Genomic DNA, 13,426 nt, shown 5'->3' on the forward strand with positions numbered 1-13,426 from the left:
TTTTTGAGAAGGAGTCTCGCTCTGTCACCCAGGCTGGAGTGCAGTGGCCAGATCTCAGCTCACTGCAAACTCCGCCTCCCGGGTTTACGCCATTCTCCTGCCTCAGCCTCCCGAGTAGCTGGGACTACAGGCGCCCGCCACCTCGCCCGGCTAGTTTTTTGTATTTTTTTAGTAGAGACGGGGTTTCACCGTGTTAGCCAGGATGGTCTCGATCTCCTGACCTCGTGATCCGCCCGCCTCGGCCTCCCAAAGTGCTGGGATTACAGGCTTGAGCCACCGCGCCCGGCCGGCGCAATTTCTTAATAATAGCCAATAGATGTCGAAGTTTCATTGTCTCAATATCATAAGTGTATTTCTTGCAAACTGGTTGTTGGATCTAGAGATCTCTTCACGTTGAGTTTAGAGCCTGTATCATCTTTTCTTGGTAAACAAAGCCTATTGAAAAGTCATAGTGTTTTCTTAGAAAGTACATAGTGTCTGTCTTTTAACAAGCTGTTGAAACTAAGTACTTATTTAATAGGGGGTACAAAATGGTAGTATTTTAGACCTAATAATCTCTTTTCATTTATGAGAAGTAAAGAAAGTATTAATAATTTAGTAGAAATACGTAAAGGATATCTTCTTCTCACCTTCTATTTGATTGCCCAGGACAATAGTTGATACAAGAAAATTATTTTCACTTTACTGGTTAATAAAAGTAGTGATTTTATATCCTCCAAAGGTACCATTGTTGTATTTTGTTTTGCTTTTAATATGTTTGTTTTAAGTGTGATTGTAAGCAGTGGGTTGAGATGTGTATTAGACATTTCAGTGATTTTCATTGATACCCGAATTGTCCCAGCATTGGATGATGGGATCTTTTTGAGTTTGGCTTCTGAATCTTTTGGTCATAACCTTAGTAATTTTTGATAGCCTTCTTATTTTCTGGTATGACAAGATGTGCCAAACTCAGTTGACTTATTTTTTCTTCCTGCTATGGTATGGCTGTGTACCCACCCAAATCTCATCTTGGATTGCAATCCCTAAAGTCCCCACTGGGATGGACCCAGTGGGAAGTAGTTGACTCATGGGGGTGATTTCTCCCATGCTATTCTCCTGATAGTGAGTTCTCACTAGATCTGATGGTTTTATAAGGATTTGGCATTTCCCCTGTTGGCACTTACTCTTTTTTCTGCTGCCCTATGAGGAAGTACCTTCCACTGATTGTAAGTTTCCTCCCCAGCCACACCAAACTGTGAGTCAATTAAACCTATTTTCTTTATAAGTTACCCAGTCTTGGATAGTTCTTCGTAGACGTGTGAGAATGAACTGTTACACTCCCCATACCTGAAACTGTTCATTTCCCCATAGAGCATTGTTTATTTTGTATTTAGAGACCGCAGTTTGCCTTATTCATTTCTACCTGGTTGACCATTATTTCTAGACTCTTTTAAAAGTTGGTATGATACCACCAATTCATATTTAGGTCTACAGGGTTTTTATTTAACTTCATTGATGTTATATCTCCTTTCTCCAATGCTGAGTGTCCTAATTCCCAATAATTATAACATAGTGACTCATTTACTTTATCCCACAGTACAAGATTTCAAGTTGCTACTGAAAGTATTATTATTAAAAAAGTCAAAAGATTCTTTAACAGTTCTTTCTGTTCCTGGGATATTTTTTACTTTGTGTTAAAATTAATGTGTTTTAAAGTCATTTGAAGTACTCCATCTCTTTGTTTATGCCAAGTTGGATTGGTTCATTTACTTCATTTTGCTTCTGATTTTAGGGACTGCTTTTAAAATGAATATTTTGCTTTTATAATTATATAATATTTACATAGTTGTAAAAGTCAAATCTACATACAAGATATATTTAGAAAAATCTTATCTTCTTTTGCTTTCCATTTTCCCTGCTTCTTCTTCTCACATAAATAATCTTTTAAATTTTATGGCTTGTCCTTCTGTTATTTACTTTAAAAAATCCATAAATATCTATATTGTCCATGGGACTTCCTTTCTCAGTTAAGAGTAGCAAACTTTATACACTTTACTTTGCTTTTGATACTGTATTTTGGTGTTCACTCTTGACAGCTGCCACATGCGTGTTGCATGTTCAACTGATGGGCCTTTGTAAAGCTGCAATGTTACTCCATTGTGTGGGTATAAATAGTTTATTTATATAGTCCCCTGTTGGACATTTGAGTTATTTTCAGTTTTTTTTCTGTTGGCTAGCCTTCAGTGAAATGTAGCTTTCATATTTTTTTCAAGCATTATCTTTTGGATAGATTTATAGAAGGAGGTTTGCTGCTTAAATGGGTGTAAATGCATACGATGTTTTGGTAGGTGTTGCAAACTCCTCCAATTTGGGATTGTACCATTTTGCATTTCCACCAGTCGTGTGTATGATAGCAGTATGGTATCAAGCTTTTGATTTTTTTACCAAAATTCATTGTTTCTAACTTTTGTTTTAGTTATATATCTTCTTATATTTCTTTTAGTGGTACCCTAGAGAGTATAATGCAAATTCATTGGTTTATTATAGCATACCTTAAATTAATACTTTATCATATCTCAAACAGTACAAGATTTTCTTCTGTCTTAGCAAAACTTCTTACTCTCCCCTCGATCAGTTTTTGTTTTGTTTTGTTTTTGTTTTTTTTGAGACGAAGTCTCACTCTTGTCGTCCGGGCTAGAGTGCAGTGACATGATCTTGGCTCACTGCAAACAAGTGACTCTTGTGCCTCAGCCTCCCGCGTATCTGGGACTGCAGGTGCACACCACCCCGCCTGGCTAATTTTTGTATAAGGTATGCTATAATAAACCAATGAATTTGCATTATACTGCCTGTATACTCTTAAGAATGGATTTTATATTTTTACGTGGCTGAAAACATTTTAAAAAAGTAATATTTTCTGATGTGAAAATCAAATGCAGATCAAATTTCAGTGTCCATAATGTTTTATTGGAATATAGTCATGTTCATTTGTTTGTATTAGTCTTACTTTCTGTGGATACTTTCCAGCTACAGTGCCAGAGTTGAGTAGTTGCAGTAGAGACCATATGCCTGTAAAAAGCCCCAAATAATTACTGTCTGGCCCTTGAGAGAAAACGTTTGCCTGCCAAACCCTGATCAACAATAATGGTTCTCAAAGTGTGATCTGTGGACTCTTGGTTCCTGAGAGAGACCCTTAAATGAGTTCTATAAGGTCAAAACTAATAATAGTTACTAAGATTTTTCCTTCTACTTCTTTGATGTTTGAACTGATGGTTCATAAGCTGTACTGGGTAAAACTGGTGGGATCTTAAGCATAAAAGAGTGGCACTGAATGGTACTAGCAGTCATTGTGTTTTTCACTGCTACATACTCCTAGTAAATATAATTCAGTTTTTATCTAAGATGCCCTTACTGAACCAAAGTAAATTTAATTAGGTCTCTACTCCCAAGACATGTCTTTTTAATAATCTTTGGAACACAGTAAGGCCAATCTTTTCCATTTACAGTTGACTCTTGAACAACATGAGTTTGAACTGTGCTGGGTCCACTTATTCATGGATTTAAAGAATAAATACAGTTAGCCTTCTGTATCCATGAGTTCTACATTAGCAACCAAATTCATATTGAAAATACAGTGTTTGGGCCGGGCACGGTGGCTCATGTCTGTAATCCCAGCACTTTGGGAGGCCAAGGTGGGCAGATCGCCTGAGGTCAGGAGTTCAATACTAGCCTGGCCACCATGGTGAAACCCCAGCTCTACTAAAAATACAAAAAAATTAGCCACGCGTGGTGGCCGGTGCCTGTAATCCCAGCTGCTTGGGAGGCTGAGGCAAGAGAATCGCTGGAACCCAGGAGGCAGAGGTTTCAGTAAGCTGAGACTGTGCCACCTGGTTTGGAAAATAAGGTCTTTTAAAATCAAAATTGTTTATATTAATGTATAATGAGTTAACTGGCAAATATTTAAAGTTTTTGTATTTCAATTAACATATTTTAAAATTATCAATAAATACAACCCACATAAACAAAAGTGCTTTGTGGTCCCTCAGTAGTTTTTAAGAGTATAAAATGATTCTAAATTCAAAATCCACTACTCTAATAAGAGTTGGTTTCTCTTCATAGATCAGAAGATAAAGTAGGTTTTGGTTATGGTTTTGGCTTTTTATTGTTATCTTCAGTTTAGTGTAAGTTGTTTTTAGGGACATCCCAGATGTTTATTGGTATTGATGATAATTTTGATTATGCTGTATAAGATCCATGTCCTTACAGTTGCCAACCCCCATGGTTATAAGACCTCCATCTAGTCACATACATGTCAGTTCTTTCTCTTAGGGGGTTGTGCTGTTAGGCCATACTTGATATGAACTGTTTAATCCTTGTAAAGTCAAGTTAGAATCAGCGGAAGATTCATTTGTTTTCACTGTTTTTCTATCATTTTGTTTTTCCTTCTACATTATGTCAACACAGAAGTGATAAACCTACTCTCACTAGAATTGATATTATTTAGTTTAAAATTGTTAAATTATATTTCCCCCAACTTTTCTTCTGGTGTATTTTTGGATGGATTTTAATTATGGTAAAGGTAGGTAGGCAGCGATAGCTATGGAATGCAGTAGCCACAATCTTAAACCATAAAACAACTTCCATGGATTGCCATGTGCCCGTTTGAGAGGTATATGCCCCCAGGAATATCACTAATGGTCAATTGAAATTATTAGCTTTAGTTTTTATGAGAATTTCACATTCATTGACAGCTTCCAGACATATATCCCATTTCTACACATTTCAATACTTAATGATATAGGACTGGAAAAGTCTAATATGCAAAGAATAACTTGAAAAGGTGTAAGAAGTGAAGGGGCTTTAAAAGTAACATCATAAAAGATTGGTTAAGTGTTAATTTAATTAATTGTGGTTTCAAGTAGGAAAGTGTCCATGAGAAATGAAACACATTCATAGACTTAATTTTTTAAAATTAATTAATCATTTTTGAGATGAAGTCTTTGTCTGTCGCCCAATCTGGAGTGCAGTGGCATCATCTCGGCTCACTGCAGCCTCTGCCTCTCGGGTTCAAGCAATTCTCCTGCCTCAGCCTCCTGCGTATCTGGGACTACAGGTGCACACCGCTGTGCCAGGCTAATTTTTGTATTTTTAATAGAGACGGGGTTTCGCCATGTTGGCCAGGTTGGTGTCGAACTCCTGACCTCAAGTGATCCACCTGCCTTGGCCTCCCAAAGTGCTTGGATTACAGGCATGAGCCACTGAACCCAGCCTGTAGACTTTATTTTGGAATGTATTGTTCAGCTTAATGACAACTTATTTCTCTGTGGTTGTTGAGTATTCACATTTTTCAATTGTTGGAGTAATGGAATTAAGTCTTAAAAGTAGAAACATTCTGATAGCCATCATCTGTGCAGGAAATGAAAGAGGTTGTAAGGGTTTATAATTGTGTGTGTGTGTGTGTGTTTATTTTTACAGAATATTCTTTTCATTCCCTTTTTTGTTAGATACGTTGTTGTGTTTGTTTTTTATTTCCTTGCCCTTTCACTGTTAATTGGATTCTGTTTATTCTGGTACGGATATTTGGAGGTGTATAACGTTTCCTTTGAAGTATGGGCATCATTGTTTAACAGGTTTTTATTATTGTAGCACACCTTTGCTCACGATTTATATTTCCTTAAAACAGATCATGTTAAAGCTATCAGTTTATACTGGTCTTATGGATATTCTTTTTTGTTTTTTTGCTGTGAAACCGGTCCACTTTTCAATTAAGAAGACAGAAATATATAACTGTGAAAGCATGATAAGGCAGAGCAGATGCAACTAATTTAATTCTTCCTTCAGTGTATTAGCAGTGTGCCTTGACCCTGGTGTAGACCTGTTAGGATCCAAAGAAGATAAGCAACCAATTACATTGGGAGTCACACCTTATACCTAGTAATAATTTTCTTAAGTGTTTAAAGATAATAATTATTTTTTTCTCTAAAGGTTCTAAGGCCCAGCAGCTACTACAAGGATTGCAAGCCAGTGATGAAAGTCAACAGCTTCAGGCAGTTATTGAGATGTGTCAGTTGCTGGTCATGGGAAATGAGGAGACACTGGGAGGGTTTCCTGTCAAGAGTGTTGTTCCAGCTTTGGTAAGCATAGTGTTTTTCCCTCATTTTACCTCATTTGTCTGCAGAAATCTGCTGATTTTTTACTAAATGTATGATTATTGTGATTATTAATTTTTAAAACATGATAGAGTTAAGAGATGAGTATATGACTTGGTGCTTTTATTTCATGCTTATAGATAACTGTGAGCAATTGCTAATGAGTTAGCAAATTTTCTAAATCATTTTTTGATGAATAGCCACCCAATTCTTGATACTTAAATGACTGGTTTTAAATTGTTCGCCTCATCAGTAACCTTGTCTCCTGCCATGTAAAATATACATGCTTTTTCTTTTAGCCTGGTGATCCATGGAGCAATGGGCCAGGGAAGCTCACTTTGGGTTGTGTTGGGGGGCCAGAAAGGTTTCGTATTTAGTACGTGTCTACATGGGAATACTACTCAAGCCATATGGTATATATGTGGATCCTTTCAGTTTAAAAGCTTCTTTGTTGGCCAGACACGGTGGCTCATGCCTGTAATACCAGTACTTTGGGAGGCCGAGATAGGTCGATCATCTGAGGTCAGGAGTTCGAGACCAGGCTGGCCAATGTGGTGAAACCCCGTCTCTACTTAAAATAGAAAAAATTAGCTGGGCATGGTGGCAGGTGCCTGTAAATCCCAGCTACTCAGGAGGCTGAGGCAGGACAGTCACTTGAACCTGGAAGGCAGAGAATCGCTCTAATCTCTTGCAGTGAGCCAATATCGTGCCACTGTACTCCAGCTTGGGCAACAGGAGTGAAACTCTGTCTCAGAAAAAGACATAAAGACTTTTAAAAATCTTCTTAGTGCCTTTTCAACACAGTTATGGGTTGATATTTTGATACGAGAAATTTGTTAACAGCTTGATTCCTTAAACTTTTAAATATGAAAACAATAGGAAGAAAAATTGCCATTATCAAATGTAGGCACCTTAGCACAATACAGTGTTTAAATAGTGGATTGATAATTTCTTTGTCCAAAGTTAAAGAAATTGGCTATAATGTAAGATTAAAATGTGAGTCTAAATCAAACACTACCAAAAGACAAACATAAACATGATGACATTTGTAGCATGTTTTATTTTGGAAATTACATATAAATACCATGTAAATCTTTTTTGTATATGCAGTACAGCTGACAAAAAGATGAAGTTATGGTTGTTACATCATATTGTCCTATTTGATCAAATATGAAGATAGCTTGAGTTTTGGTGAGAGAGCTGAGTAAAGAAAAGCCTGTGAAATGCAAGGTGACGATTCTTATTCTGCTTGTTCTTACTTGGATGGCTCAGCTCTGGCAGAGTTTGATAAAGAATTTCTTCACCTGCCACCCAGATGCAGATAATAAAAGCCAGTGTTCAAATGTTATCATCTCCATTCTAGTTAAAGGTGCACATGTTGCTTTCTGCATGTTTCCTAATAGCAATATTATTAGCCTTTCAACTTTCAGATTCGCCTGTGTTAATGGCCGTTCTCAGACTGCTGCTGTGTTCAGTAGCCGGCTTCTGTGACCCGAGTCAAATTTTCATTTGTTTTATTGTTATTGCTGTTTGTTCACAAAGAAGTAGCACCAAATAACCGGGCTTGCCTTATACCATCTACAGTTACATTTTAATTTTTATTAGTTAAAGAAGCCATTAAGTCTAGGCAGAAATGTTGACACATAATTCACTTTACTCAATGTGCTGGTTGTTAATTAGATTTAAGTACCTGATGGACTTGCACAAGGATGCTCTCACTATTAATAATGGCTGTTATTAATGAGTTCTCCAGATATGTGTTTTATCACAGTTGAATATTATTTATGTATGTCTCTTCATCACAGTACAGTCATGTGACATAAATAGCCATTTTTGGTGAAAGGGACTCTGCCTATATCAGTCCTTCCCAAACACGGTATAACAAGGTTGTTTCATAATTGGGGAACTTAGTACTTTTTCTTTTAACATGACAACCCCTCTCAAATTACACTAAGTGTTCTAAGTGACTAATATTAAGTGATTTGATAAATAGGATTTTGTTTTTTTAAGTCCTGAAATGGAGTGTGTGTATGTGTTATGGTGTTTGTGTGTAAGTGCTTTTAAACAAAAATAGTCCTTAGGACTTCTGGTATATAGGTATACTTTACCCAGCACAATTCAGAGCTGAGAAGACATTCATATTGCATGAGTATTGTGTTAGAATATCTGATGTTTGTTGTTGTTGTTATAAATTTAATTGAAGGGTACTTAATTCAGTGCATTTAAAAATTTCTGTTGAACCAGAAGACAGTGAATGACTGTCTTACCCCCAAGGAGAAAATTTCTTTGGTGATTCAGCTGCTTCGAGAGGACGGAGTGTGTATCCCCAGCAGTTTTGCATTCCTTCATTAGAAAAACATAGCTGAAATCTGCTTAAGATCTTTCCCACAAGAAACACTAAAATCGATATTTAAACTTATTCCAACGTATATGGAGTAATTATATTAATTTGACTTTAATTAGTACATAGTTTCTGATGTGATCTATCTTGTGTTTAAATCCTGTATTACTGTTTATTTTAAAGCTGAGTTAAATGGTGCTTGTGTGTTTTAGAGAAGCTTGTTCACAAGAGTTATGGTCCTGAATCTTTGCTGACATTTGTTAATTCAACAAATGTCAATGCATTGCTGATCCTGTTTATTTATGTATCTAGTATTTATTAACACTGGTAAGTCCTCAGGGATATATTAATAGGCTTCTGAAAGGGGTTAGAGCTACCAAAAGGATAGTTTGTAAGTAACAAGAAGGCTTTGTTTGTGACCTGTATCATGAGGTGATGGTTATCCAGCAGCACACTCAAGTCGGAGTCACTGTGTGTGATGAACCATCCTGAGTGTAATCATTTCTGGTGTATGCCTACTAGGTTTTATCTTGACGTTATTTTTGTGTGGTAAAAGCTTGACGTTATTTTTGTGTGGTAAAAGCTACGAATAATACCATTTCAGCTGAAGTTCAAATAGAAGAGGAAGAAACACCTTTAGGATTTTCCCAAGGAATATACCTTCTAATACTTTGTTATCTTTTTAACAGATTACATTACTTCAGATGGAGCATAATTTTGATATTGTAAGTATATACTGTATTTTTTTAAATGGTGGATATTTAAGTTTTGAGTTTTTATTCATTGAAATCTCTTCTTTTCTAGATGAACCATGCTTGTCGAGCCTTAACATACATGATGGAAGCACTTCCTCGATCTTCTGCTGTTGTAGTAGATGCTATTCCTGTCTTTTTAGAAAAGGTGATCCTACTTTTACCCCATTTGTTCAAAAGCAGGCATAGGGAAATCAAGTTTCAAACTCTTGAATTTCAGCTTTCATTATCTAAATAAAGTATATTTTTTCGCCAAGAGTCCTGAAAAATGTTTTGTGTCCAGCAGATCAATAGTTTGAAGTTGAAGATAAATCATTTGTAGAATCCCAGCCTAGTCTTGTAATTTTTAGTAATAATTAGCACATTAATATAAGAACTTTCAGAGAAGAACTTTAAAGTACTTGAATAAAAATAATCTGATTTCTAGAAAACATCCCAGTGAGGTTGATAGCTATTTATACCCTCATTATGTAGCTGAGAAAGTTGAATCTGGGGAATAGAAATTTTCATATGGTTTGTAGTAAACTGTGTTTTTGGTCTGTCTTACGGACCTTTTTGTTTGTTTAATGCACAACAAAATTTGCTTTATCTCATAAATTTGCAATACGTTGTATAGTTAAAATCTGATTTTAAAATTTTGTTATGTAAAACAACTCATCTATTTTAAATCTGAAGATTTAAAAGTTATGTAATTGGGTTTGGTTTATTATGTAAAACATTTTTCAGTATCTTAAAACCACAAACTGGTTAGAAGGAAACTGTTTTGGCCATACTTTATAGCTTAAGCTGCTAAGCGACTTACATCCTATGGTGGGTTACATGTTTTGAGATAGTATACATTGATGTAAATTAGAGAAAATACTGTCTGTAGAAGATAAGTTATTGGAAAAGAACTTAAATGATAACCTTATGGTGACTATATGTTCCCAGCTGCAAGTTATTCAGTGTATTGATGTGGCAGAGCAGGCCTTGACTGCCTTGGAGATGTTGTCACGGAGACACAGTAAAGCCATTCTACAGGCGGTAAGTGTTGTTACTGAAGGACTACATTTCACCTTATGTAGAATTTTTAAAATCCACATTTGTACAAGCTACTTGATTGCAGTTTTTGTAAGATACAAGTGTTGTTTCCAAAGTAATGTGCTAGACTTTTAAGAGTTAAATTATTTTTATTGCTGATAAAGGATTTTTCTTTACCTTAACAGTTTTCTATATTTTAGGGTGGTTTGGCAGACTGCTTGCTGTACTTAGAATTCTTCAGCATAAATGCCCAAAGAAATGCATTAGCAATTGCAGCCAATTGCTGCCAGAGTATCACACCAGATGAATTTCATTTTGTGGCAGATTCCCTCCCATTGCTAACCCAAAGGCTAACACATCAGGTAAAATATGCATCTATTTTATGTGCCATTAAGTGTTTTATTACTTATTTTTTTAATTTTATTTTTTATTTAATTTTATTTTTTTTGAGATAGAGTCTCGCTCTGTTACCCAGGCTAGAGTGCAGTGGCATGATCTCAGCTCACTGCCACCTCTGCCTGCTGGGTTCAAGTGATTCTCCTGCCTCAGCTTCCCGAGTAAGTCTGGGATTACAGGTGTGTGCCACCACGCCCTACTAATTTTTGTATTTTTAGTAGAGACGGGGTTTTGCTATGTTGGCCAGGCTGGTCTTGAACTCCTGACCTCAAGTGATCCACCTGCCTCAGCCTCACAAAGTGCTGGGATTACAAGCATGAACTATCCTGCCTAGCCACTTTTTAAAAATGACAATTTCAGTTAGTATTTTAAATCTTTCAACTGCATATATAATCAAAAATGTTCTGAGTAATATTTTTTGTTTTTATCCAGTTATGTGCCATATTAGGTTATTTTATAAAATTTTGGTAGATTTATTCAAACGAACAGTAATTCATATGTTTGATGACTTTAACAATTTTGACTTTAAGGGATGGATTTGTTATTTCAGCAAACATTGAGTATTTACTCTGTGATATGATCAGAAGTTCCTTTTGGAAAGATCACCCTTTCTTGAGAGGCATTGGAGGAGGCAGATGGGAACAGGAGGATATGGGTTAAGACCAGAAGAGAGACTAGACTGTGTCCCAAACAGAAATGGAAAATGTAGTTTGTGGCTGTCTGGGGTTGGAGAAGAGCAAAAGTGATTGTCTAGGTAGCAGAATCAATGGACCTGATGATACAGGGTTTATGGGCCGGGGATGGTGAAAAACAGGGTTTATGGGCCGGGGATGGTGAGGACAAATTGTGAGTGCAGCTTCAAGGCTATGGAGAAATGGATTTTTTTTTTTTTAAACTACAGAGAAATATTTTAAAGCATTGTTTGTTATTGCTAAAGATATTTCTAGAAACCTGGCTTTAAAATTGCCATTACAAAGTATGGCTAAGACCCGTGGGACATTAGGTTCATAAAAATATTTTTAAACAATTTAGGAATTTTTTTTTTGTTCTGTTTTGTTTTGTTTTTGAGACTGAGTCTTACTTACTCTGTTGCCCAGGCTGGAGTGCAGTGGCGTGATCTCACTGCAGCCTCTGCCTCTCGGGTTCAAGCGATTCTCCTGCCTCAGCCTCCTGAATAGCTGGGATTACAGGTGCGTGCCATCACGCCCAGCTAATTTTTGTGTTTTTAGTAGAGACAGGGTTTCGCCATGTTGGCCAGGCTGGTCTCAAACTCCTGCGCTCAAGTGACCCACCTGTCTCAGCCTCCCAAAGTGCTGGGATTACAGGCGTAAGCCACCGCGCCTGACCAAATAAGGGATTTATGTAAGATAAAATAGTAGTGATCATTGAATCACCCTAGAGTCTTTTGCTTCTTAGATGATCAAGACAAAGTAGTGTTATTCATTTTTTAAAAATGTGTTTATGTGTTTATTTTTAAAAACATAGTTGGCTGGGGGCACAATGACTTGCACCTGTAATCCCAGCATTTTGGGAGGCCGAGGTGGGTGGATCACCTGAGGTCAGGAGTTAGAGACCAGCATGACCAACACGGTGAAACCCCATCTCTACTGAAAATAAAAGATTAGCCGGGCGTGCTGATGCATCCCAGCTACTTGGGAGGCTGAGGCGGGAGAATCGCTTGAACTTGGGAGGTGGAGGTTTGCAGTGAGCTGAGATCGTGCCATTGCACTCCAGCCTGGGTAACGAGTGAAACTCTGTCTCAAAATAATAATAATAAATAAAAACATAGTTGAGATAATCTTTTCTGTAGTCTAAAAGTGTATGCTCTGTCATGTGATAATCAGTTCCATATGATGTTCTTTAGAAATAAGACAAAAGATTTGGAGAAGTTAAATAGTCACTATTTCTAGCACTCTTTCTAGATTTATTGTACTGTCAGTGAAGGTTTAGGCTCTAGGCCTTTATAATATCTGAAATATTCTCATTTTTGTAGAAACAAGTCTAATTTTACATATGAAAAGTCCACTTATAAATTAGGAAAATCAAGGTCTATCAAAACATCAGTCTAGCCTGTAAAACATTCTTTCCCTTCTTTTATGACAAATTATTTCAAATGTTTTGTCGATGATGCCACCCTGTTTTATGACAAATATGGCAATTTGTTTTGTAGTGTAACTTTTCATAGTGAATTACTTGTTTTTAATAGTGAATATTGCAAGTCTATGCCCTATTTGTAACATTGTCAAGAAACAATGTCTGGTTCTCGCAACTTTCCTTCTTCTAACTTTTTAGTGTGTACCCACTTAAACATTTCTACTTGTAATGCTTTTAAAGGAAAGTAGGATATTTATATATTCGTTTAGTATAAGATTTGTTTAGGTATTGAGATTGCATAAGCATAATAGTTCTTCCTTTTCTGTGTATTTGCTTTTATCTAGTAGTGGCCTTTATACAGGAGAGAGGTTGGTTTGTTTCCTCTTTGTTTTGAAATTGTGATGTTACTGACTACCTTGCTTAGGTCCATTTGCATTTTCAAAGCCATCGTTTACTAATTGAGCTTGCCTTGAAGAATCTGGGATTAGGAAGAAGATGAAATAGTGATATATGACAGTGAAAATGCTTTATGCTAATAAATTTTATTTTCCTTTATTAAAACTAGGATAAAAGTCAGTAGAAAGCACTTGCCTTTGTTTTGCACGCCTAGTGGACAACTTCCAGCATGAGGAGGTAAGTGTTTAGTCTTTGGTAGTATTTTTATGAGGTTGTTGAATTGCTGAATCTTGATGTAA

General features: G+C 36.4%; 1 protein-coding gene across 1 annotated transcript in view; it reads left to right on the forward strand.

Annotated features, from left to right (window-relative positions):
• The window catches only part of TRIP12 (thyroid hormone receptor interactor 12), a 155,802-nt gene that overhangs the window by 96,049 nt on the left and 46,327 nt on the right, over positions 1–13,426 (forward strand). Inside the window, exons 9-14 of the mRNA XM_017895324.1 lie at positions 5,965–6,113; positions 9,159–9,194; positions 9,274–9,369; positions 10,152–10,244; positions 10,442–10,612; positions 13,305–13,364. Of these exons, the coding sequence (XP_017750813.1) occupies positions 5,965–6,113; positions 9,159–9,194; positions 9,274–9,369; positions 10,152–10,244; positions 10,442–10,612; positions 13,305–13,364 (605 nt within the window). The remainder of the gene's footprint in view (positions 1–5,964; positions 6,114–9,158; positions 9,195–9,273; positions 9,370–10,151; positions 10,245–10,441; positions 10,613–13,304; positions 13,365–13,426) is intronic.

The sequence above is a fragment of the Rhinopithecus bieti genome, unplaced genomic scaffold, assembly GCF_001698545.2.
Source record: "Rhinopithecus bieti isolate Rb0 unplaced genomic scaffold, ASM169854v2 scaffold_24306, whole genome shotgun sequence".
NCBI classification, from domain to species: domain Eukaryota; kingdom Metazoa; phylum Chordata; class Mammalia; order Primates; family Cercopithecidae; genus Rhinopithecus; species Rhinopithecus bieti.